The sequence below is a fragment of the Phymastichus coffea genome, unplaced genomic scaffold, assembly GCF_024137745.1.
Source record: "Phymastichus coffea isolate CEN01 unplaced genomic scaffold, Cenicafe_Pcof_1.1 PCOF00072, whole genome shotgun sequence".
Taxonomy (NCBI): domain Eukaryota; kingdom Metazoa; phylum Arthropoda; class Insecta; order Hymenoptera; family Eulophidae; genus Phymastichus; species Phymastichus coffea.
In genome coordinates this window covers 1412773-1437214 of record NW_026706883.1, presented here as the reverse complement: position 1 = coordinate 1437214, position 24442 = coordinate 1412773, and the positions used below count along the sequence as shown (strand labels likewise).

The following is a 24442-nucleotide window of genomic DNA, read 5'->3' as shown; positions in this document are numbered from 1 at the left end:
CGATAAATACCCAGTGTTGCGCTTCCAAGAAATTTATCTCGCGTTGCCGCGTATCCGCTGTGAAGCTACTGGTCGAGTGACGCACACGATGCGGCTTACAGTTAAGCGATAAGGCCTCAAACAATTTTAAATCAGCGTTTATTAGCCGGCGCGTCGCCTGCGGCCTATGACCTCATCGATTCTCCCTCGCTCCCATCCCTTCCACTCTCGCTAATGTCGATCTTATCGAGCGCAAACCCAGCTTGCTGCGACAATTTATTTAACGGCCCAAGTTGCTATTTATGCGCGCGTGGGTCTCGTTTTCACATCGAGATTCTTATCGCGCGTGCGGCTTCGCGCTTGATAACTAACACCAATGACTTCATGAACGTGACTTTTCACCCCTTACAAACGACTAATGGACGTTGTGTTTGTTTAAAGACTAGGCGATCTGTCAAGAGGATCTGGAAGTACGTCACGTCAATTCAACTTGTGTATTTTGTTGCTCTTATATTTATTTTTCAATTTTTTCTCAATATCCGATCCAGCTACTCTTCGAAATTATTTACCGATATTGACAAGCAGTTCAAAATTTAATAGGATTGGAGCAGATATTAGCAAACAGTTCGAAATTGAAATAGAACAGCGACGTTTACGAAAATATTGGTAACTATGTACTCCGACGCATACTTATATATTTCAGATGGACTCCTCTGGCTTCGTCCATTCATTTTTTCATCAATAAATTTTTCATTTAAATGTTATGACGTGGCATAATTAGTCGTGCATTTGTATCAAGCATTTAGGATGATAGTTTCATAAAAAAGGTTTCATCGTCTGAAAGACGAAAAAAGACTTTTTGTCATGTCCGAAATCACTAGCGGAGTAATCATAAAAATTAGCCTTTTTACGCTCCGCGCGCGCAGATAAAAACGATATTGCTAGATACGCGAACCGTAAGGTTACGTCGTAAAAATGTGATTTTCGCGAATGGGCTTTTCACGTGATGAATCGAATGCATATGCCTGGGCTTGCCCACCGAGCTCATAAAATTACGCAATATCGGAAAACTCGAATATCAAATTTTTGATGCTGAAACTTGTAATCGATTTCAAATAACATTCTGTGCGTGTGTTTTTTTCTTTCATCCTTTTGCGGTTCGTCCCATACATATGCGACAATGCGCTCAAAAGTTTCGATGCAATTCTCGACCCAAAAGAAAACGAGGGGAAGAAGGAAGGAGAATTCGAAGATTCTCTTTTTACCGTAATTCTTTTTGTCCTGCGGATGGCCGCAAAGATGTGCTTTGCAAAGGACGCGAATCTCGAGAGGTAAACTTTTCGAATTACCATTGCCGCCACCGACGCGAGGCCTGTATATGGATTTGCGCGCTTGAATATTTCGTGGCGATTGTAAGTGGCACTTTGCAAGGCGACCAGATGCAACTTCCAAACGAACGACAGGTGAACACCGTTAGGAGCGACAGTTGAACAGGCAATTTTTGTAGATTTGAGTTTCATGAACGTCGAGGACAAATTCAATTTTCAACTCGTAGAAACATAGAAAATTGGTTATAGTCGTTATTGGTTATTGTCGTTCTCAATCGCATATAACATACATTTCTTTTTCTTACACTACATATCTCTTCAATGTTAATGACAAAATTTTTAGAGAATTATTTTAACGATTGATTCTTTAAGAACGGTTATCAATACCATAAATCTATAATACGTTTGTCAAACGTTATTTCTAGCCTTTCGTGGTTGTGTGTAAAATAAATCTTGCACTCGATCAATGTAGGCTAATATGTTGTATTTTATTTGACGTTTCGTTGACCAGATTTGTCAACCTCATTAGAAACAATAGTTACGTTCAACAGTTTGAAAACCTTATTGTCATCTTAGAACAATCTTGTCAACTCTTAACGATTCATTAATTTACAAAAACAACTTAATTGGTTTTGTAATTTGATGAATTGTCCATTATTATGAAAAATAACTATGCTAGAAATAATCTCCCTATGACGGGGAAATCTAAAAAAGAATGATAGGAAGGAAAATGGATGTACCGAAACGAGGTGGATTATTCACGTTTGATCCGTGCCAAAACGTCGAGGCTCGTCCGCCCGCTGAGAAATGCCTTTTGCTCGGCACAGCCCGAAGGGCTAGAGAACTCGCCGGTAATTTGGCATTGGCCGTGCCGTAACTCCGTGTTCCCGATACTTTCCCTCTTTTTTCAGCTCCCTTCCTCAACTTGGCCTGTGCTGCTAACCTCCCCTTGTCTCGCGCATCCTTTTTCACTAATTCTTGTTTTTTTTGTTTGTTTGTTTATTTTTTCACGAAGAACGCGCTTCTCGTGAAATACAGTAAATTATGTGCTGGGCTAATGGAAATGACGAGAAAAATGCCCAAAACAGTATTTTGCGGTGAATTTTCATTGGTGAGCTTTATATCAAATATACTTGGGAATTATATGCATCGAGTGGATGAGATTTTTCTAAATACTCAATTTTATCAGTTCCTATTGGTTTACATTTGCGGAGCTCTCATTCTCGATGATATAAAAAACAGCTAATGATGAATGGTGAGACATGTTCGTAAATATTTTATGAAAATTTGTTAAAAATTTTACTTATTTAGTATCTTAATTTGCGGTAAATATCATGTACATATATGTGGAAACAAAGATCTTTGAGTAAGTTGAGAACCCCATCGGTTAGATGAATCACATTAGGAATATTGATTGAAAGCCAAATATTTTAGGGATAGGTCATAAACAAAAGATGGAACTCGAAAACTGGAATTATCGAAGATTTTGGACCGTCTAATTAGGGATTCATCATACTTATTAATATTAAATTATCTACTAATCTGATTGTTATTAATTAAGTTATTTCCAGACAATAAATAATATTCACTTTACGTAAAAAAAACGAGCATATCTCCGAAACATTGTACAAACTCTGTTGTTTGTATTAATAGAAAGAGTGTGCGTATGATTTTGAGTAGAACAAATACAGCTTTAGTCAGCCAGTGACATCGTATTAACAGCTTGCTCTCTTTCATGATATGGAGCATCAATAAACATGGAGCATCAATTTTTCCAACTTTTATAGCAACATACTTTGTGTAGAACGTACATATAACTTTGCCTTTGTTCTCATCCGGCGATAAAACGTAGTTGGGTTTGTGTGAATTGATAACGTAATGATTAATAATGTCGCAATTGTAAATTATTAATTACCTATTAATGATGGATGTATTAATTGTATTATTAAGTTAACGATATGAAAATTGTACTTATTGGCAAATGTGATAATTGTAGTTGGGAATCGAATCTAATAATGAAATTTGATGATTTATTACAGAAAATTGCTCGAATGCGTGCGATATCATAACGCAATAACATTAATTATAAGTTGGATCGATATACATTTGGCAAGCGTTAATAGCAAATTAGCAGCCAGTCAGGTTGGAATAAGGCCAAATAGTGGCGTGTGAAGCAAGGTGAGGCGCGCAAGCGAAGCACACGCAGATAGACAACCCATTGGTTGTATGCGGGTAGAAGCAGCGAGAGAGCGATAGGAGACACTGCAGTCGCGTTGACAGATCGGATTAGCCTAACTGACAAGGTGAAACGCCTAGATATCATCGCCACTCAGAGCCTCCCTTACCCTCCCACTTCGCGAAAGAGCTACAACGCGCCTCTTGGCCCGCATCTAATTATCATTTACAAGACAATGGCTTGTTGCTTAGTCGCTGTGTGTGTATGAACCATGTCCAGTCCATATTATCTCCAGCATTTCACTCGTCGACTAATCGATATTGGGTTCATAATCTTTTGGCTCGTTGATTTTACAATTTTCGGTCAATCCATTGGGCCTTTGAATAAAATGGCTTGCACTTCGGCTAGTCTATATTTTATGAGAATACGCAGAATTCGTAAAATGACATTTCATCGCCATTCGAGCGCAGCGGGAAGAATGAAATCGAAATGAGAGCGTAGCAAAAGCCGAGCACTCGCAACGGTTCGCGCAGAGAATGACTAGCAAAAACAGAGTTTCTCCATTCACGTCATCCTCTTTTCTTCGCATTATGAAGCTTAAACGCTCTCGTTTCTCGAGCCTCTTTTCCCGCATCTCTCGATTCTCTCGAAAAAAGAAAATCAGCGGTTTGTACGATTAAAAAAAAATTGAGAGCGTGAAAACACACAGACACACTCTCGACTCGAAGAGGAAACGGGCTGAACCGATCGGCCGTGGCTTTTTAACATCTTTGTTCCGCGCGGCTGCCTGCTCGAGTTCGATCACTCGGAAGTGAATGGTCTTCGTGGATATGTGCTATGCGACTATAGTGGGTAGTCTTTTTCTGAGTGAACTTAAGAGTCCAAAAATAAGACCAGTGACCTTTTATACGGAATCGAGTGTTTAGATTTTGGCTGCCTCCTAAAACTCTTTATTGGCTTCTTCTGAGAGTCGTGTATTGTTAGTGTTATTTTCTTTTTGGACCCTTCCATAAATATTATTAGCACGCTGTTTTACGGGTAGTAATTATCGTTTTATATATCGTGAACGATGAAACAGTCTAGTTTTTATAGAACTTTTAACGTGTGGGGGAGTTCTTCTTTAATTTTCTTATGTATTCGGTTCAATACTCCAGTTTAATACTCCAGTTCATGCTGTATAAAATCATATGTGTTATCTAAATTGATCAGACGTATAAAATGCATTTATTCACTTCACTGGAGAAAACAGACTATCATGAGTTTTAAAATAAATAATTTTTCGGTTTTTAGGCAACAAGATATTTAGAAAACTCATTATTTCATATCTTTTTTCTGTATTCCACTTAATGGTTCATGCTACTCTGCAGTATCTGCTTAAATATATTAAGTTTTTTTAACAAGTAAAAAATGAAGGAAAATAGGGAATAATATAAGAATAGTTGGAAGTTTGATTAGCAATCTTCCAAGGTCTCATTGCGAAGAGACTGGGGTGAGTAATAAAATATGGAAACTACTCAAGCACAAGAGTTTAAATTTTTTCTACGCAGCAGTGTCCTACAATTTACAGCTCGTTCATACACTTCGTCGTCAAATTTCTTTTATGAAAAACGGTACTCGCAATAGAGACTAGGAGAAAAAAATGCAGTTTTTTTCTTTTTTTTAATAACGCCATAAATGATATGCCGTGGATTATATCTATATATTTTTTCTCTCGTTCTCCTTTTTTATCTCTCTTGGCTGACTTCTTCCTCGTCGTCGTTTACTTCCGTCAGTGGAAAAACTTTCATGGATTTTATATGGCTGTTTATTAACTGCCGCGAGCCTGCCAGTTTCTTTTATCTGTCAATAACCAGAAGATTGTGCCTTGAGGAAGCTTATGAAGTGAGTTTTAATGTAATTACGAGGACAATTTACTTGCTTAACTACTTCATTCCTTTTCCAAAAATGATGACGTTCGCTTTTTATAGGATATCACTTAAAAATGACAATTAGATCTACTTTTATGTAATTTCTAGATAAGAGATACCCCATATTTGTTAACCCTGGTCTATATTCTCAAATTCAGTTCTACAATTCCATTCAATTGATCGAGAGAAGAGCATGAAATAGACAAAAAAACGGTATGGGATTCCAATAGCTAAGCCCGTTATTGAAGTATTTTAAACAGTATGACACGCGGGTACAACGGGACGAATTCGCTTATTAAATTTGTAGATGGTGCAAAGTTTTACGATTGACGTTGTCCCAGCGAGGGAGCGTGTCACTCGAAATATCTTCATGAATATTGCGAGCATCGAGTCGGCAGTCGGAAGCCCGAATTTAAATATTTTTTCCGATCATGCACTCGATATGTCTTTTTTGTGTAAAATGGGCTAGGGAGCAGACATTTTGAAACTTTAAACCTGTTGGGGCGAGGATAGCGGGAAATAAAGGCTCGTGTTCTTTTTGTATTTCTTGTCTTTATTACGTACTGAAAACTTTGCGCAGTAACGTTAGAACGCTTTTACGCAGGAAATCAAAAGACCGCGTAGACAATTTTTCGCAGAAAGCTTACACTTAGTCTCGTTCGGAGAGGCGCTAAATGGCGATCGACTCGCGTCAGAGGACGAAAGGCAACTAAGTGAGTGCCCAGCCGGTCGTATCAAAGTTCTTTCTCTCCTTTGCTCTCTGCCTCTACTTCAGGCCCAGAGGCCTGAGGGCGTATTTTTTTTCAGCCCTTCTGCCAATAGAGCGCCGTGCATCACTATCCTCTCGCTCGAGATCTTAGTGCTCGATTTTCAGCAGGAAGAAATTTCGCTTTTCTCTTGCCCTTTTTCTCTAGGACCGTAGCGTGTCCTGTTCAGGGCATGAGGCCCACCTTATTCTGTAGGAGCTCATATGCGTAATTCGGGAAAGGTGGTGTCGACTTTGCGATAGGTTTGATTTTCGCGAAGGAGTTGGTTTTGCGCATGGTCGGGCATCTCTTATCTGCCGCTCGAGCCTCTAGCAACGTACAAAATTGCTTTTGATACCCGCACGCTTACATATGATTAGTCCAGGCAACAAAGGCAAAAAAGGCCTGTTTCAGACAAAAATTCCGGGATGGGTTTTCTCAACGGAAATCGCTTAAGTACAATGTAAATAGAAACTCTTGATAAAATGCAACTCCTAATTTATTGTCAGATTTTTTTTATGAGCGTTCAAAGTTGACGAAATATGGTTTTTTCAATCTGCAAGCCACGGTATGCATTTTAGCTGAAAAAGTTTCGTATAAAAGTTGTAGGCAATAGCAAAAGCTACAATTTGAGCTGTCGTGCAATTTTTTTCGTTTGTTAGTTATTGAAAAAAGCCCCAAAAACCCTTAAAAATGGCCATTTTTACTATATCGAATATTTATTGCAAAAAGAACTTTTTTTAATGTTTATGACTCTTAAAAGAAAGCTCTTGTGATTCTAAAAAAAATGAATCGTCGCACGACTATTTAATTTTATTAGTTACTGATATATTCTAATTAGTTAATTAAGAGACGTCCAAAGTACGGGGCTGTAAATTTTTTTTGGCCGAAGATATCGAGTTGTAAAACAACTCAATCTCTTTGTCAAAACGTCAATTTTAATAAATGAATGGGAACGAATCAAAAAATTAATTTGCAACCCCTAAATTTTGACTTTATAAAAGTGCACCTTTTTTCTTTCATAAACAATTAGAATTGCGGCTTCCCTATGCATTATAGAGATTTCTTTTTTAGAAATTCACATATCTGAGATCAAGGTGCATATTTTGAAGAAAAAAAAATTGTGTTTCGACCAATAGGAGCCGAGATAATTTTTTTTTTTGTTTAAATCGCCATTGTTGTAATAATGAAAATTAACAAATCGGTCCAAGGGCATTCGATCGTTATTAAGTTATATTTTCTCATTACGATACAAGGCTTTACATATTTTGGCTTTTTAACAATTAAAATGACGTTTCATTTCCAGCACGAGAAAAGCCAAAGGCCGGAGGCGGTGGTGGGGGGTCTCCCTCGCGCGCTTGGAAATACTGAAAGTCCGCGTTCAAATCGACGCGCTTCGCGAAAATCAGGCTTATCTCGCGAACTATTGCATCAAATTCGATCATTTTTTTTTTAATTTGGGGTAGCTTCAAAATTTATTGAGATTGGTGTAGTTGTAATTAGTATATTTAGTGCCAATCGTTTATTATTAACTTAATTGAATTCATACATATCAGTGTATGTATAAATTCCAATTAATTATTACTTGCTATCCGTAAATATGGATAAGGATAAATAATAATCAATATATTTTCAATTATTAATAACAATATTTTAATTTATATGCATACGTAGGCTATAGTTTACATGATTTCTTATTTTCTAATTGTACCTAGTTCTTTTCGGCGCAGACTCATTTATTTCGTTTTCATTGCATTCTTCATTTAACATTACTTCTACAAGACTACTTAAATTGTACTCTTCATTGTCAATATCTTTTACATTCGTACAGCAAAATACACACAAGCGAGAACATTTGAGGCCATGTTTGCTGCATGTTTGCTGCATGTTTGCTGAGGCCATGTAGAAGTAATGTTAAATGAAGAATGCAATCACAACTCGAAATCACATCGACATGCATATTTACTGTCATATCACGTGACTATATCTCAGCCAACTAAATCACGAATAAAATGCTTTAATATGGCATCTAACATTTTTTTTTATAAGGGGATATACCAGCGATCATACCAGCCACTGCGAAGCTGTCATATTCGTTACACGTTCATGCCTCGTCTGAATGTCTATAATTAATATCTGAGTTCATTAATGAGATTTTTAAGTCAAAAGAACGTTAACATTGGTGTTCTGCATTTATATATATTTCCGTATATATGAACCAAGTTCTCATACGTTCATGAGATGAAATATATGTAAATTAAAAAGTATATTTAGATACACAAGGAAAAAATTAATAATAAAGAGATGATGGCCAAGATCGATAATATTTCGTGTCGAATATTAAGTAAAGCTGAAATGTTGTGTGCGCAAGGATCGAACACTGACAGGAACATCAATTGCCGACGAGCGCGAACGTAAACAGGACGAGTCGCGATTACCGTCGCGCGTCTAGTATCGATGACGCTCGAGCTGGAGCGTTGGGCCCGCAACTGTGCCAATTGACGTAACAGCCTATGTACGTATATTGATCTAATAAGCCTCGTATATTGTCGCGAAATTGCATGGATACGAGACGCGCAGATCGACGACTACCATGCCATCATCGTCAATGACGATCGATCAATAGCAAAGAGAGGCAAGCTTATACCACATAGACGACGTTCATAGACTTTTATTCATCTCTTCTTCATCCTTTTCCCTCCCATCCTTCGTCTCTTTCGGATCCCTTTCATTTCGCCCTCATCCATTCTACCCAGTTTCAAAGTCCGCCACTGCATTTTTTATTAGTTTTTTTGCCGTCGATCTTGCTGCGGTGAGGGATGCGCTAAAACGCGTCATCCGACGCGTGAATTGTAGAGCTACGAATATTAATGGTCGATCGCGGAAATGCCATTACACTTCCTCTGGTCATTTACATTCTCCCCGCTTGGCTTATGCATTCCAATGCTTTGACCACGGGAAAAGGTTTGTTTACACTTAAAATGTTTTTTTTACAATATACCAATGAAATTAACTAAAATTTGGTCAGTTTTACTTTCAAACTTTTATTTTCAAATAACTTCATAAGAAGACATAACAATATACTTTTATTTATGAAAATTGAATGTCATGAATAAACGCTGCTAAAACATTCGAGATGTAAAATTATCTATTATATCTATTATACTATCAATTACGTAATATTTTGTATTGACCAATAAGTCATAAACTTTAAGAGTTTTAGGAATGCAAAATATTTAAGACAATCATGTGCGTAGATTATCAAATTCAAATAACTTACTTTCTAATTTGAGACAGAAATATTGAATAATTAATGATAGAAAATACAAGAAAAGTTATTAATTACAAGAACAGCTATTAAAAACGTACTCAGAATGGAAAAAATTGATAATTACATTGTTATGTATACAGAATAATTCACATTGTTGATAAAAACGAAATACAAAATAAGCAATAACGTTCAACTAATCAAGCTTCCAAGGAGCACCAGCACTCACTTATTTTAAATAATGACTCTGTAGCTAAATATTGATAACAGCGCAAAAGTTCAAGTTGAAAAATTTTCCTTTGTTTATATTTGAAAGTGGCTTGTGTGATGATCACGTACTTTAACTTATCTTTGATTCCTTTATTCCGGAAACAATAATAGGATGATCTTTGTATATTTCTTCGAGTGAATGACTTTTTGAAATTTGATAAAACTGTTAGTATCTTAAGAACATAATCCTTTGTGGAGATAACGATGCTTTTATGGAAAGTATTTTACTTTCTTTTTATCGCATGACCTTTCTCTTTGATGACCGCAACTGGGATATCTCGACACTTATAGAGGGTCACAAATAACCAGATCACGTTTTATTCTTAAAATTAGTACCAGTAGGACTAGTTTTAAGATAGACTAACACGCGATTCCTCACTTTGATAGATCGATGAAGCCAGAAAATGAGTCGAATTGATATTTCACAAGGGTGGGTTACTGTTAAAAAATAAAATTCTATATTTGATTTTTATCTAAATGTATTTACTTGTGTTTACAATCTTTACAATTGAAAACGTTTGTATTATAAAATTTTTGTGTAAAATGAAAAATAAAAGGAAATAGGATAATGTAAAACTATTCTTTTTATAAAAAGTAGAGTTTTTATGTTTTACTCCGAAAACTTTTTAACATCTTATCCTTTTTTATTATATATTTTAATTTGAGTTTTTAGTTTGAGTCTTTATTTGATATGTCGAGTAAGAAATAAGTATTATAGACTACGTTGTTTCTTAAAATTCATTTATGAGGCATATGCTTTAGCCATTTCTTTCAACTGCTTACGGGATTTTTTCCCTGTTGATGTGTAAATCAAGTTATCTAGAAATATTACACCACCTGTCAATCGATAATACTCATTAAGATATGTAGGTAATTCCACTAGTTCTTCTGCTGTAACCTATGTGTCAGAGAATTTATAAAGTACAAATTACAAAAATGTTAATTCAATGTTAAAATGTTTTAACCACATACTTTGACTCCAGGAGTTTTAACTACAAATGCGAATGGCCTTTCAACATCAATCTTATGAGGTACTGGCACTACCACGCAATCTGCCACACCAGGATGTCGTAAAAGTATTTCTTCTATTTCCGAGGGCGATACATGATGATTTTGCGTTATTATAACTTCTTTAATTCGATCTACTATTATTACTTCACCGTTATCATCGTAGTAGCCTAAATCACCACTATGTACCCAACCTAAATCAAAGTATCATTCAGAGTGTTATACATAAAAATGTGGTTTACACATTTTTCTTGTTTACCTTCATTATCTATCATTTTTTGGGTCTCTTCTAGATTGTTTAAATATCCAAGCATTATGTTTTTCAACTTAAAGCAAATCTCGCCACATTGATTTGGACCAAGTGCATGACCTTTTTTTAAATCTATAATTTTAAGTGTTACGCCTTTATACACATATCCAATGGAATCGAGTCTTTTACGGTTTTTAGTTTGTTGCACAGTGAGTCCTCCGACCTCCGTCATGCCTACAAATTTGGTCCAATTGAAGTAAAAGTAATGTTATGTAATCTGCTTCTTCGTAACAAAATTTAAACATAAATGAATTTTCATTACCAAAGCTGTTTATAATAAAAGTTTGAGGAATAAGTTTTTGACAATCCTCCATAATTGTTTTAGAAATCATTGATCCTCCAATTAATATGGACTCAACGCTTGAGTAATTGTAATGAGAAAACAAATTGTCTTTGTAACATTGAGTTAACATTGTCGGGGTCCAAAATATCCAATTCACCTAAAAATGTATTGAAAAATTAAAAAATTGATAGTGAAGTATATATTTTTCAAGGAAAGATTTCTCTCATACCCTGTACTTTTCTACAATTTTACATGTTTCTACGGGATTGAACTCTCTGTGCAATATTCTCGTACAACGCAACCGAATGCACGCTGTCACTAAGTTTGTACCAGTTATCCAAGATAAATTCGAATACCAAAGGCAATTAAGATCGCTACGTAAAGCGCAACCCTCCATGCGATTGTTCACTATGGTATCGTAGGAAAGTAAAGTGCCTTTCGGAGTACCTGTCGTTCCTGATGAAAAGTATATCACACCAACTTGTTTTGTTGGATCTTCTGGTTTGATAGGTTTAAAATTATTAACTTCATTCTGCGTTTGCTGTGCTATTAAGTCTTCCAGTGACAAATATTTATGATGTGTCCCATAGACTACGAATTGACAATTCATTTGCAAATCTTCAGCTATTTGAGCCAGAAAATCGATAGACTGTTCACTAGCAAAAATTATCTTAGGCCGACACATATTGAGGAAACGTCGCGCATTATCTGAAAAAGTCAGTTTATAAAATATACGTATACAAAAATAGCCAGCTTAAGAATATTAGTATCACTTTACCTGCTGTCAAATCATGATACCATGGATTATAAATAGCATTCACATAAAATATAGCTAAACATGGTATGTAATCATTTTGTTGATTTGGTGTAGAGACGCAAATAACATCATTTTTAGTAACATTTTGTTTTTTCAACCATAAAGCACATCTGATACTGCGGTCTTTGATTTCAGCAAATGTCGTTTTTTCTCCACTCTGTACATCAATCTATATCAAAGGAAATATTAAATTTGAACGGAACATAGTTACATGCCTTTTTTTAACGTAAATTAAAATAATATGAATCTGATAACTACTTGACCAACGAAATTTGGGTATCTGCTTAGTGAATTAAGAACGAGTTCTGAAATATCTCTAGTTTCCTTTTCATCGTAATCATTTCCAATAAGCATATTATCTTTTATCGTAAATGTCAGTCCTGTCTATAATTGTTTAGTAAAAAATATATGTATAAATCAATTGATACATGTTGTTATTTCAAAGCTTGTGCATTACAATCAGACCTGTTCCGAAAAATTTTCTCTGACCATTATTACGCTTTTAATGATAAAACTTGTAGATTATAGTGGTAGTTATGTTTTCTCTGATGATGACAAGATTATTTGAGTTAATAAGAAAAGTATTTTACAATTCTTCAAAATCCTTTACGTACAACAATAATTTTGTTTTGTTATTAAATAATTATATCCTTTCGTTATTGAAAGCAATTAAACTCTTTATTTCCACACATCACCCTTTAATTTTAACAATAATTGTTATAAAAATAGCGTATTATTGTAACTTATTTCGACTAATTAGTATAAAATCATTGATACTTAAAAACAGTGAATGCTCTAAGACTTCATTTCGCGACTATTAATAAGTAACTGACTTCTATTGTTGCAGGTTTATTACTTACATACCAGTTCAATTGATTCTGAATGAAAATTTGATTGCTATCTAAAAACTTATCTTATCACACTCATTCATCTGTGAAAGTAATCAATAATTTCATCTGAATTAAGTGTGCATAACATTCTCAAACTTTCCTCAGATAAATACAAGTCAGTTGCAGCTTTCGAATTTTCGATAAAAACATTGTTATCGATGTGCATCATATTATGCTCACGTGCTTTTGAAATAAAACAAGTTTGAAGAAAACAAAAATAATCACATTCATAAGGTATTCAATATGCTTTGCTATTGCAAAATTTTTCCATAATTTAAAATTAATGCAAATACAGTTGAATAATGTGATAATTTCAATGCTAATGGTTTTTTGCGTAATATCTTGATTCATTTCATTGTAGTGTAAAGATCAAATATGGACTTTTTCGTATTAAATTATACATAGTAGATATTATTTTTAGAAAAACATGCTTTAACATGAATAATACAATGATAACACAATATGGACCAAGGCTTACGTATGAAAACGCTTGTTTTTAAAATTCAAAATATTGATTTTTGAAAACGTTTCCAAGGTATACAACCTATACACATTTAAATAGTAATATCTTTGAAAGCTATTTCACCTGCGAATGAATAATGTATAAGGAGAACTAAGGCTATGAATATTTAAAAACTTTATTCGCAAATCACTTAAAAAATCGTTAGGAAAAATATTCAAATTCTTTTTATGTTTTTAATATACTAAAGAGAATGTGAAAGAATTATTATAACTGCTAAAAAATTTAATTTGCAATAAATTAAAAGTGTGTTTTATTTATTTTTTAATTATTTTAATTTTAATTAAAAGTGTGTATCAATTACATGAGCAGATGGTAGCAGAGCTCCCTAAAAAATTTAGATTCAAGAATCAAAACATTTTCATTAATTAGAATCGAAAAGACCATTAAACTATATCTGAAACCTCCACTGGTATTATGATTAAATTTTCACAATGAAAATAAAATTTTTCACTATAAGTTTTAATAATTTTTTTATTGGATGTCGTACCGTGAAAATTCTAGAAATTCTGTCAAAGACATCGAGAGGATACAGGAGTATGATGACTGAAACAAAGAGAGTTGCAGTTTAAAGTTTTCGCAAAAGTTGTGATCAATACGAAATATAGACTGTAATGAATTATTTTTTTCCAAACACAACTTTATAAATAGATAATTTTCATAAATAGATCTGCAGCTGAAGCATTAATTTACAGATAACTTAATTTGTAATTAATTTGCAATGTATGTCTTGTTGATATAAGAATTAGAGTATGAGAATTTCTAATGTCAAATAAAATTATTAGTCAGTAACAAAATCATTCGAAGTCATTAAAATGTAAAATACATATTACTTGAAAAGGTCGATCCGTGGAATTCATGCACAATAAAGATGACAAATTGTCCTCTTTTATATTTTGCAGGTCGGCTGGATGCGGAAAAAGACGCCAGCGAAGCTCAGCTAATGTGGGGAGCGTGCCAGACTTTGGCCAGAGCGGTGAAGGCGGCGCCGCCAGGAACTGCGCCCGAAGAGGCACTAAGACCGCTCGAACCGGAAATTAAGGCCATTGCCAAGGCGGCACGTAAGTCTATTGTCTCTTTTATCTTTTAGTTTGGATACATTTGAATAATTGCTCTCCTCTCTCTCCTCTCTCTCTCTCTCTCTCTCTCTCTATCCATTATACATCGATTAGATTTTAAATAAATAAACAAAACAAAGAGACTATTAGAACTGCAGAAAACCGATTTTTATGAAACTTTAGGTAACCATGTTTTAAGGTATCATCTCATAGGTGTTTCTATGTACCATTGCAGTTCAAATTGTTATTTATGTATTAATTGCAAAGAATGTTGTTCAAAGCTATCATTAAATCGCCAAATATAATATATCGATTGCTCGCAAGAGGACTGCAACGATAATGATGATGAAAAAGAATTGGGAATTCGCAGATTTCAAAGTATACCTTAGCGCTTCAGAGCCGGCAGCTGAGATAATAGAATTATGAAAGAAAGGTGCGCGTACGGTCTACGTAGAGAAGCACTTGTCCCGTCAGTAAAATCCTCGTGTAAAAACAAACGGGAAACAATTAAGCGCGAACAATGCAAGACGACGGAAAGGAAAACACAACACAGAACGGCCTCGTGAAAGCGCATACGCGCGTTTCAACGGTGCCCGCTGGTGAAAAATGTCCTCGTAAAAAAGCTGGCTCTTTAAATTTCTTCGCAATTTTTTGTTTGTTTTTTTTTTGTCCTCCACTCAACTATTTTCGCTCTCGAAACAAAAGAGTCTCGCGCGTCTAATCGCCGCGCCTGCGTTAGCCGAGGGAGACAGATAATACTCGCAAGAACGCGTCACGCGCCCAGAAATTTACGAGACAGTTCTCCATATCGCGCAGTAAAGTGCAACTTTCTAGGAGAAACCTCGGGGAGATTATACGCTTGGCGAGATGATATCGCCGAGTCATTCGAATCTTTTCATCGCGAATTTCGAAGACTAGTGTATATAGCACACGCGATGTTTACTGCTCTGTCAGCGGAGTTATCGCTGAAAGCACTTTACGTCGTCGTGGTTCTGACCTGAAAAAGATATATGCATCTTTTGTATAACGTGCAAGTTGTTCCGCTCTATCTATACTAGTAACGCCTAAGTCATTTTTTAAGTGTAATTACTCATTAATTCTTCTATCTACTAATAAAATTCATGCATTGACAAAAGTAAGTATTCAGGGATAAAAGTAATATTCGGAAATGGTATACTCGTCAGATAGTTTTAACGCTAACACGATTGGTCAGACAAGCACGTGGGAGAGTGAGAGAGAGAGAGAGATCCGAGCTGAGAGATTTGGGGAAGATAACGTGAATGGAACATGAATGCCCATGAGAATCAAAATTTATCTCGGGGTTTCAGCTAAAGATGACGCATTCGTAAGCGCAGCGATCAAGGGAATTCCCACGGAGGCTGTCAAACGTGGCGTTTATCCTGAGGATGCTTTGAGAGAGAGGTTCATAAAGGTATGCACTAATACATCTATACGTATAATATCTCTTATCGTCAATTGACATTCAATTTCAGTCATTTAATTTCATCAGTCCCATTTTCCTTTATATTTTCATTTACAACAATTCGTGATATAACAGTACAATGTATATCTTGTTTGTTAATTTTAAGATAAATAGTCGAGACATTTTTTAACTCGTTGAATATACATTATGGAGTTATGAACTCATAAATCACAATAAAATTTCGCAGTTAACAGGCGTGATTTAAATTGCCTTTTTGCGCGCAGTCAAAAACGAAAAGGCATGGTGCGGCAGGAATGCGCACTGAAATTGATGATGATCTGATATAAAATCCGAGATCTGATACTTGCGAGCGCGTGTAATTTATTGTTTCCAAATATTCATTTAGGCACTTGGCCACTTTAATGGGCAATAGTTCGGGTGACCTAGAATTGTGCAATTTCATCAAACTGAATCCGCCAATCTGTTGGATTGCCGAGCGTAAATCGGATCAAATCTAAAATATTTAACTGCCTCGCTATTTTATTGATCTCTTCTCATTATTCCTTTGATTGGTCTTCCTCTCGTATGGAATAATCGATGCGCGCTGAATTGCAATACGCAGAAGCATTCTATTTTCAATCTGAAACAGTTGGTTTTGGGGTAATTCGATTGGAAATTGCCGCTCCGAAATTACACGGCTGGTGAATCCAAAATTATTAATCCCCACACCGAAGCTCATCTATTTTAATGACGTCCGTCGTATCGATGCCGCAAGTCATGTAAGCCTTATAAACGTGTAATAATGACCAGCATGCATTCAAAGCAGCAAAGGCAACGGATCTATTTCAAAGTGCTAAGTTGGGCATTAAATTGTTGTTGCGAGCAAGGATATTGAGTTTTGAAAGAATACTTTGCGCGCGCTTCAATGAAACTCTGTAAAATAGCTCCGGCAGCGAGCAGGGAACAAGGGGGAGAGACAAGAAAACTAGCGCGATGCACCGAAAAGCAAAAAGCGAAAACAAGGCACAGAATCTGCGCGGTTTTTGTGGTGGGAAACGTAATAACAATAACGGATGTTTCTCTTTCTCTCTCTCTCTCTCTCTGTTTCGGTGTCAGGTGGAGCAAATGGCCAGGAAGCTGGCATTGGTGCCGGAGCAGGGAGCCTCACTGCCTCTCTACTTGCTGAGCTATCTGCAGAGCTTCCTGTTGGTCAAGGCGGCCAGTCCCATACCCAAGCACGAACTCGACGACAAGCCTATCGACGTCGAGTCTCTCGACACCTACGGGGTACTACAGCGAGCCAGGTAATGTCTGACATTTTACGATTTCTCTTCGATCGACACTACAACTTTATCCCGTCCTTTCTTGCTTTATCATTCTGCCGAGGCAGCGCGTCTGGGTTATAATACGCTGACTATGTACGCCGAGCGTTGGGAATATCGTGACGGTTCTCGCTTGATTGGCTTCGTTAAGCACCGAGGACCAAATTGCAAAATCACTTTATGGCTTATCCAATTTTTCATTTAACAATATAAAACTTGACGATCTGAATACAATAGAATGTTATCTGCAGCTATAGTTGAACGGTGAAAAATTGCGAGCGGAACTAGATTGAACGATATTGGCATTACTCATAGCGAGTTTCGCACTAATGCCATGACTCACAACGGAATTCTCGCACGGTTTGCAAAACGAACTTTTGCAAACCTACGTCTTACCAACAGTTGAATTAATCGGAAGCCCATCGCCCAGTCTATAACGCGGCCACGGTCAATTCCAGAGGCTGGGCGAACAAAACGATGGTGCGCATTCCTCTGGCATGTGAGCACAGTAATGGCGCGAATACAACTGCTGACACACCAGCGATTGCTTTAGCTTTTCTTTGATTGGTGGCTAAGTTTCAATTTGCCTGCTCTCGTCTACCGAATGTACCAATTCATTTTAATAAAACGCCTCTGACCACTTCTGTAAGATTTTACACTCCGCAAGTATGATTCGAAATTTGCTATTTTCCCTTCTCAGATTCAGTATCTGCCGAGTGATTAGTTAAGAGAGTTAAGTACGAAGTGGAAACGAAAGCTTTTAGAAAATTTGCCGGGTGTGGTGGGTGTGTGTGTACGTGTATGTATGTCGCGGTCGCACATCTGGCTCTGCGATAGAATTGCGTGTCGACGCGCGCTGTAAAAAGCTCCACCTAATCAAATGATCCGCATGGCTTGAGGAAAGGTTTTGGCCTTAATTTCATCAGTTTTAAAGCTTAGCGCAGCCGCTGTTGTTGCTGCTGCCGCTGCTGTCGCTAGCCTGAGTGAATTAAGCGATTTCTGCGGTCAGAAGCTCCGGCCGCGCGCCACGCCCACGTTGTGAATTTCTTCAATAAAAATACGAATATTTTTATCCATCGAACGCCCATTGTAAGCTTGGAGCAGTTATCGGAATAACAAAATCATCCTTTCCACCCTGCTTCGGAATTTCGTTGCAATTCATATTAGTGCTTCAAGCTTTCATATCATTTTCTGCTCAACGTCATTATCGTGCTCTGCGTAAAAAGAACTCGCGCAAGTAACTTCGTCTTCATAACACGTTCAACATTAATTAAAAAAGAGTGTTTACTGTATTCTAATTATGCGAGGAGAAAGTAAGAGTTGTGGGTGTTGGTTTCATTGCCGCAAAGAAGAAGAGCGAAGCTTTAGTTGCTTTTTTAACGCGTTGGTCTTCCAATATACGTCAGCGTGTGTAGATAGAAAGTTGGAAAGCAACCAACCGCAAGCTACTCCGGCTGTACACGCAGTCGACACCTGACTCGCAGCTTTGAATCGTGTTCTGTTCCCGACGGGCTCTACCTCCACCCCCCCCCCCTGTTTTCCTTTTGTTTCGTTTTTTTTTCTCGAGGCGTCGCGCGCATTTCCGTACGTTTTCAATGCCTACGCGTCCTTTTTCATCCGACTGTTGCCGTGCCGCTGAGCAAATTGTACGCGGAAGCCCGGGCCAACTCGTTCTTTTGCGCGGCAAAGAAAAAACGAGTAGCGAGTTGGTGATGAGGATGGACCGGCAGCAGAAAAAATAACAGTGTTACGACCGTACAGTCGCAGCTGGAAGCGTACCAAGGTGAATCTCGGTTAGTCGCAATGGATCCAGTGAGCCACAAAAACTGCGCGCGCGGGCATCGAAGAAAGCGCAGGACTCAACGACGTGATTGCAAGGCGGCCTTCTTTCAGCGTTCCTCTCGCATGTGTGTGTGCGTGTGTATCGCAGGCAACGGTCGCAAACAGTTAACTGTTTTCGCTTTACCGGCGACCGTCAGTTTGATTTATAGTCGCGCGACGGAAAAAGATTCGCTATCTTCTCGGCTGGTTTCGAGGCATTTATCATTGGCACCGCCGCAACAGTAACCTCCGAAAGTCCAATCACACGGCCTCTCGACTTCACCACTGCTCGATCGGCCGCGAATAAGAGCATCAAGCGCGATTTGTCTTACTGACGTACGAATTTTCATTTCTTCCGTAATACGCTCATCGGGTTATGTTTGAATCCTCCACTTTCATCCTTCTTGTGCTCTCTTTCTCGTGCGACTGCACTGCCGTCAAACCTCGCAACGATGAAATATTACCTCTAGGATCGACTGCATTTGTCAGAATAATAGTGCTAAAATCTTTTCGTCAATCGTACTTTCGAGTTCCACGCTACGTCTATTTTTCAGAGTAATAAAACGACACGTAATGACATTTCCGTGCTCAATTACCCCAACGCAATGAACGACCTATATATGTGTACTATCAATAGAATATTGAAATGAACGTCAGGGAATTCGCTAGATTGTGCTTGTCTGCTCGTTCGAGCTACATGTAGTCGCGACAGATGAGAATATCGCGATATTTATCGAAATAATTGATGTGAACTATACGACAATATTCAATAGTTGTGTTTGCAAATAACAATCCACATGCCTTGCTCACAACTCTCTCTTTTAGTCTCTCTAGCTGCAGCTATTTACTTGTATTGCTAATGCAAACGCGATCGATCGTTACACAATGACTGACTCGCGCATCACATAAATAGAAAGCACGCTCGATTGTGTATGTGTGTCTGTTGCAGGTATTGGCTGGACCGAGGTGACTTCAAGATGACGCTGCGTTACATGAACCTGCTGGAGGGTGCACCGCGCAGCGTCGCACGCGACTGGATGAACGAGGCGCGAATATTGCTGGAGACGCAGCAGGCTATCGAATCGCTCGTCGCTTATGCTGGTGCCAATAGCCTTGTGTTCATGGACGGCGGTGCAGAGACAAAAGTACATACACCAGTTCTTAACCACCAGTATTTATAGCGAAATTCAAGAGACTTCTTCTTTCTCGCTGCATCTACATACTCATTACTGTCGATCACAGAATTATTGTTATTTAGTTGTCGTGGTTTTGAACTTGATCTTAGATGAACTTTTTCTCGAGGAAAAACCCGCTTAACAAAAATAGCCTGTCGCTATCGAGCCTTCAAATTGTAAACCAAAACTGATCAGGCAAGAAAGTTAAACGTTTGATTTAGGAGTAGGAGCGATTTGCTTACTGCTATAGCTATTGAAAGCTAGGATGGAAACTAGAATGAAGTCAGGTTTAATGTTGTATACATGTGCATGTATATGTGTTACAGGAAAAGTCGGCGAAAAAGTAGCGCAACTCCGGGGATACTTGCATTTGGGAATAGAACAATAGAGCGAAGAGAAAAAAAACAGCCTGGCGCAGCAGCTCGAAGGACAAATGAGCCAGTAGCCTTAATTGTACAGTCACCGTCTCTTTTTAGTAAATTGCATTCGAAGGGAGAGGAAAGAGAAATGCAGCCGATCGCTCGAATGAATTTTTATCCCAATGATAAATATTTGCACATACGTCAAACTGCGATTTCACATACCTATCTAATTAATTTTTTTGGTCATGACTTCCGAGTTAGCGTTCGTCTTAACTTGAGCAAACAAATTTCAAGCACTTGTTACCTGCCGTATGACGATTATCAATTTCTACGTATGGTATCTACGTACGTGACATTCTACTTTTGTCCCGTGGTTGTACAGCAAACTCGAACATCCCAAGGAGCGAGCGTTTCGTTTTCGCTGTAGAACCTCTTACAGTTTGTTTTTCTGCCTCCTCCCTACTTAGGCGACAACGTGTTCATTTTTAAAGTGAAAAGATTTAACTATTACTTGACTATTGTTTATAGAAATAAAATTCAAATTATACATAGTTGCCGATTGTAAATGTCTTTGTCTGCAAATGACACACTGTGGAAGAATGAAAATTGCAATGAAAGGAAATTTTAAAAAAATTTAACAAGCCTGTTTCTTTTTGTAGCACCAAATATCCTTTCTATCATCTCTTATCAAAATCCATGTCATTTCGTATAATCTACGCATAAAGTTATATTCAGTTACTATTGTACTCCACATAATTTTTTTATTTTATTAAATAAGGCTATCGCTTGTTACATTTTATTTGAAGATTAATTTTTGTATTTCATGATTGAAATAATAAAAATAGTTATAATGAAAATCATAATGCCATTCTCAATTGTCAATTTGAAGTTTCAAATCCTGTTAACTTTCAATTTAAATATAATTACTATTTAAATTTTTATACAACATTTTTTACAATTATTTCTAAATTACAAAGATTAGAAAACATCACAATAACACTAGGTATCATGCGATTCGTCAATTAATTTATATGCTTTGTTTGAACTAGCAGGTTTAATTAAAACTGTTCAATTTTATTATATTTTTCCAATGTCTTTGTTAAAGGCTTTTATGTATATGTTTTTGGCTATTACGTTTCCAACCACGTGGAGGTCCCAAGCTGTATCGTTGTTTTGTAATACTACTGAAAGTATTCTAATGGAATAGTACGTTGCGCTACGAGGGAGCAGAATGCGTGTTTGCCAGAGAGTGCGCTGAAGTTGAACGAGTCGGCAAGCAAGTGTGCTCCCAAGTAGCATATACTAATCTCATACAAACAGCGCCAAATATTATTTTTAAAGGAAAACAAATCACAATGTATAGAATATAAATTTATTATTTTTTGTCCCCAATTACATTAATTGTGATATTACAATTATGAAAATCAAATGGGGATTTGTTACCTCTCAAATTAAAACCCAAGGATATGGAATATCTGATTTGCTTCCTCGCCTCTGTTGTGTGTGTGTGTGTGTGTGTGTATGTATGTATGTATGTGTGCAGTTTCCAAATCATCTGAAATTTGAAGCGTCGTTTCAACGTCTTCATTACTGTAGTTGGATTTTAAATAGTCAACTTTAATAATTTAGCACATTTAGGTAGAGGTTGCACAAAATCACCACAATTTTGTCGTTTTTTGAAGCCGTAAAGCTCAATAGTTTTAAATTGATTTGATCTGTTTTTTATGGGCCAACTTTTTGCTCTAGTCTTGATGCTCTAGTCTGGTAATGTACGCTAAAAGGAAATACTTGTAAAAGGCATTAATCTACAGGAGAGTTTATACTCAAACAAAAACAAAATTTTTTTCGACAAAAAATTAAAAGAACAGAGTTTTCTACTCGATGGGTTGGGTTGGGCTAATAGATCACTTAATGCTTAACTTGACTAAATTTGCTTCGGTGATAAAAAAAGGAAAGATTAAAAGGGAAAGACCTTGCTACTCGATGGAACTCTCTGATAATAGCAGAGTTCACAATGTACCCTTTTGAAAGCTAATGACTGCCCACCTCTGAAAGATAGAAAGCGATGAGCGCTCCGCTAGGACAACTGTAGCGCACCAAAGGGCTAGCGGCGTCTCTATTTCTTTCAATCGAATACTTCTTGAAAAATCAAATCTTTCAATAAAACGAATAAAATGATATTTAAGATCGAGAGGCATTGCTTCCCACCATGCGTGGCCAACCCTTTAACTCTTCGAGAGAGAGACACCAGTGACTTTGTCCTAAAACATAGATATTTATATTCCTTATTTACTGGCGGCTGGCTCCATACTCTATGAAAAAAGTGGCACCTTTGTACTGAAACACACACACACACACACTACGTTTTACAATACGTGTACAAACGTTTGTACGCATATTATAAAACGTATTGTATACTCCGATTTTCTCTCTGAATTTATTTGTATTTTGGTCAAACGTAATAGGAAAATTACATGGGAACGTTTCTAACCCTCCGCCTTCGATTTTGCTGCAATTGGGATGTTATAGCTTATTGAAAAATAAAAGACACGTGTTTTTTTATCGATGGAAAAATCTTTCTAAGGGATGAAAGCCATCCTCGAAAATCACCCCTTAGAGTAGTTTTCTATTAATATTTTTGGCTTCTTTTAATATTTTTCAATGAAACAAAATGGAAGTCAGTTGTTTTTTCCTAAGTAAATGTTTACGTTTTTGTTGCATTGACAAATATTGATAAAAACCAAAAATATTCTGAGGAGTGATTTTCGAGCGTGGTCTCACCCCTTAGAAAGCTTTTTTCTGCCGATAAAAAAATACCTATCTTTTATTTTTCAATAAGCTATAACATATCCCAATTACAACAGAATCGAAGGCGGAGGGTTTCCTTGTTAGTTCACTAACAATTGGTAGGTATTTTTCTGAAGTTGATGGTTGAATTTTAATTTTGTTTTGTCTTATTACTTTTAGCGTACATTTTGCTATTTCGTTCAATAGTTTTTCTAATGAACGAATATCCTCAACGTTGTGGACAAAAGTCAGAGGGAATTTACTTTTCAATGTATTTGCCTCATTGTTCACCGTATCTTCGTTCTCACTTTGATTTTCTTTATTATTTTGCAGAGTTTCGTATTTATTTTTTGATTTACTTAATCAGTAATCCGGTCATTGGACTAATTAGTTTTTGTTTAAATTTTGATTGTCTAGGCTGTTTCGCGGTCTTTTACACCACTTACCATTTTCTAGTTTTCGTCGTTATTTTTGTTAGGAGTAGACAAAGCTTCTATCAAAGTGACCATTTCGGCTGTTATTGCCTTTTTATTATGTATTTATAAAATGCTAATAAAATTAAATGTCACTTTATTTGATAGACTAATACTTTAGCTTTTCGGATAGAGCAATGTTGGCACGTCTGTTCACCTCGATGGTCAAACGTTGAATGACCAAGAGATCATAATTTTCAAAACTGGAGACTATTCTGTTTTTTTTTAAGGAGCACATAAAGTAAAGTCTCATTAGGAAATTGACAAACAAATTGATCGGTTTCTAATGTTGAACGTCTGATGAAACTTGATGAAATGTTGTGTAAAATTTACGAGTTTACACTATCGAATCATTAAAGAACAAAGAGACTCGGACTAGAAGAATGAGTTTACATGCTCAATCAAAGAATATGTCTTAGATATAAAACAAAAAAAATCGAAACAAAGTAAAGCTAGAAAAGAAAAAAATCTGTTTCATGCATAAGCGAAGAAAATGAGTCGATGATTGATTCATACAAA

At 36.6% G+C, this 24442-nt stretch overlaps 1 protein-coding gene across 1 annotated transcript in view; it reads left to right on the top strand.

The window, feature by feature from the left end:
- The window catches only part of LOC131667982 (MICOS complex subunit Mic60-like), a 30491-nt gene extending 9028 nt beyond the window's left edge, over window positions 1-21463 (top strand). Inside the window, exons 2-6 of the mRNA XM_058941768.1 lie at window positions 14405-14563; window positions 15889-15992; window positions 17100-17287; window positions 20076-20271; window positions 20628-21463. Coding sequence (XP_058797751.1) covers window positions 14405-14563; window positions 15889-15992; window positions 17100-17287; window positions 20076-20271; window positions 20628-20648 — 668 coding nt within the window. The 3' untranslated portion in view covers window positions 20649-21463. The remainder of the gene's footprint in view (window positions 1-14404; window positions 14564-15888; window positions 15993-17099; window positions 17288-20075; window positions 20272-20627) is intronic.
- Window positions 21464-24442: the final 2979 nt, after the last annotated feature.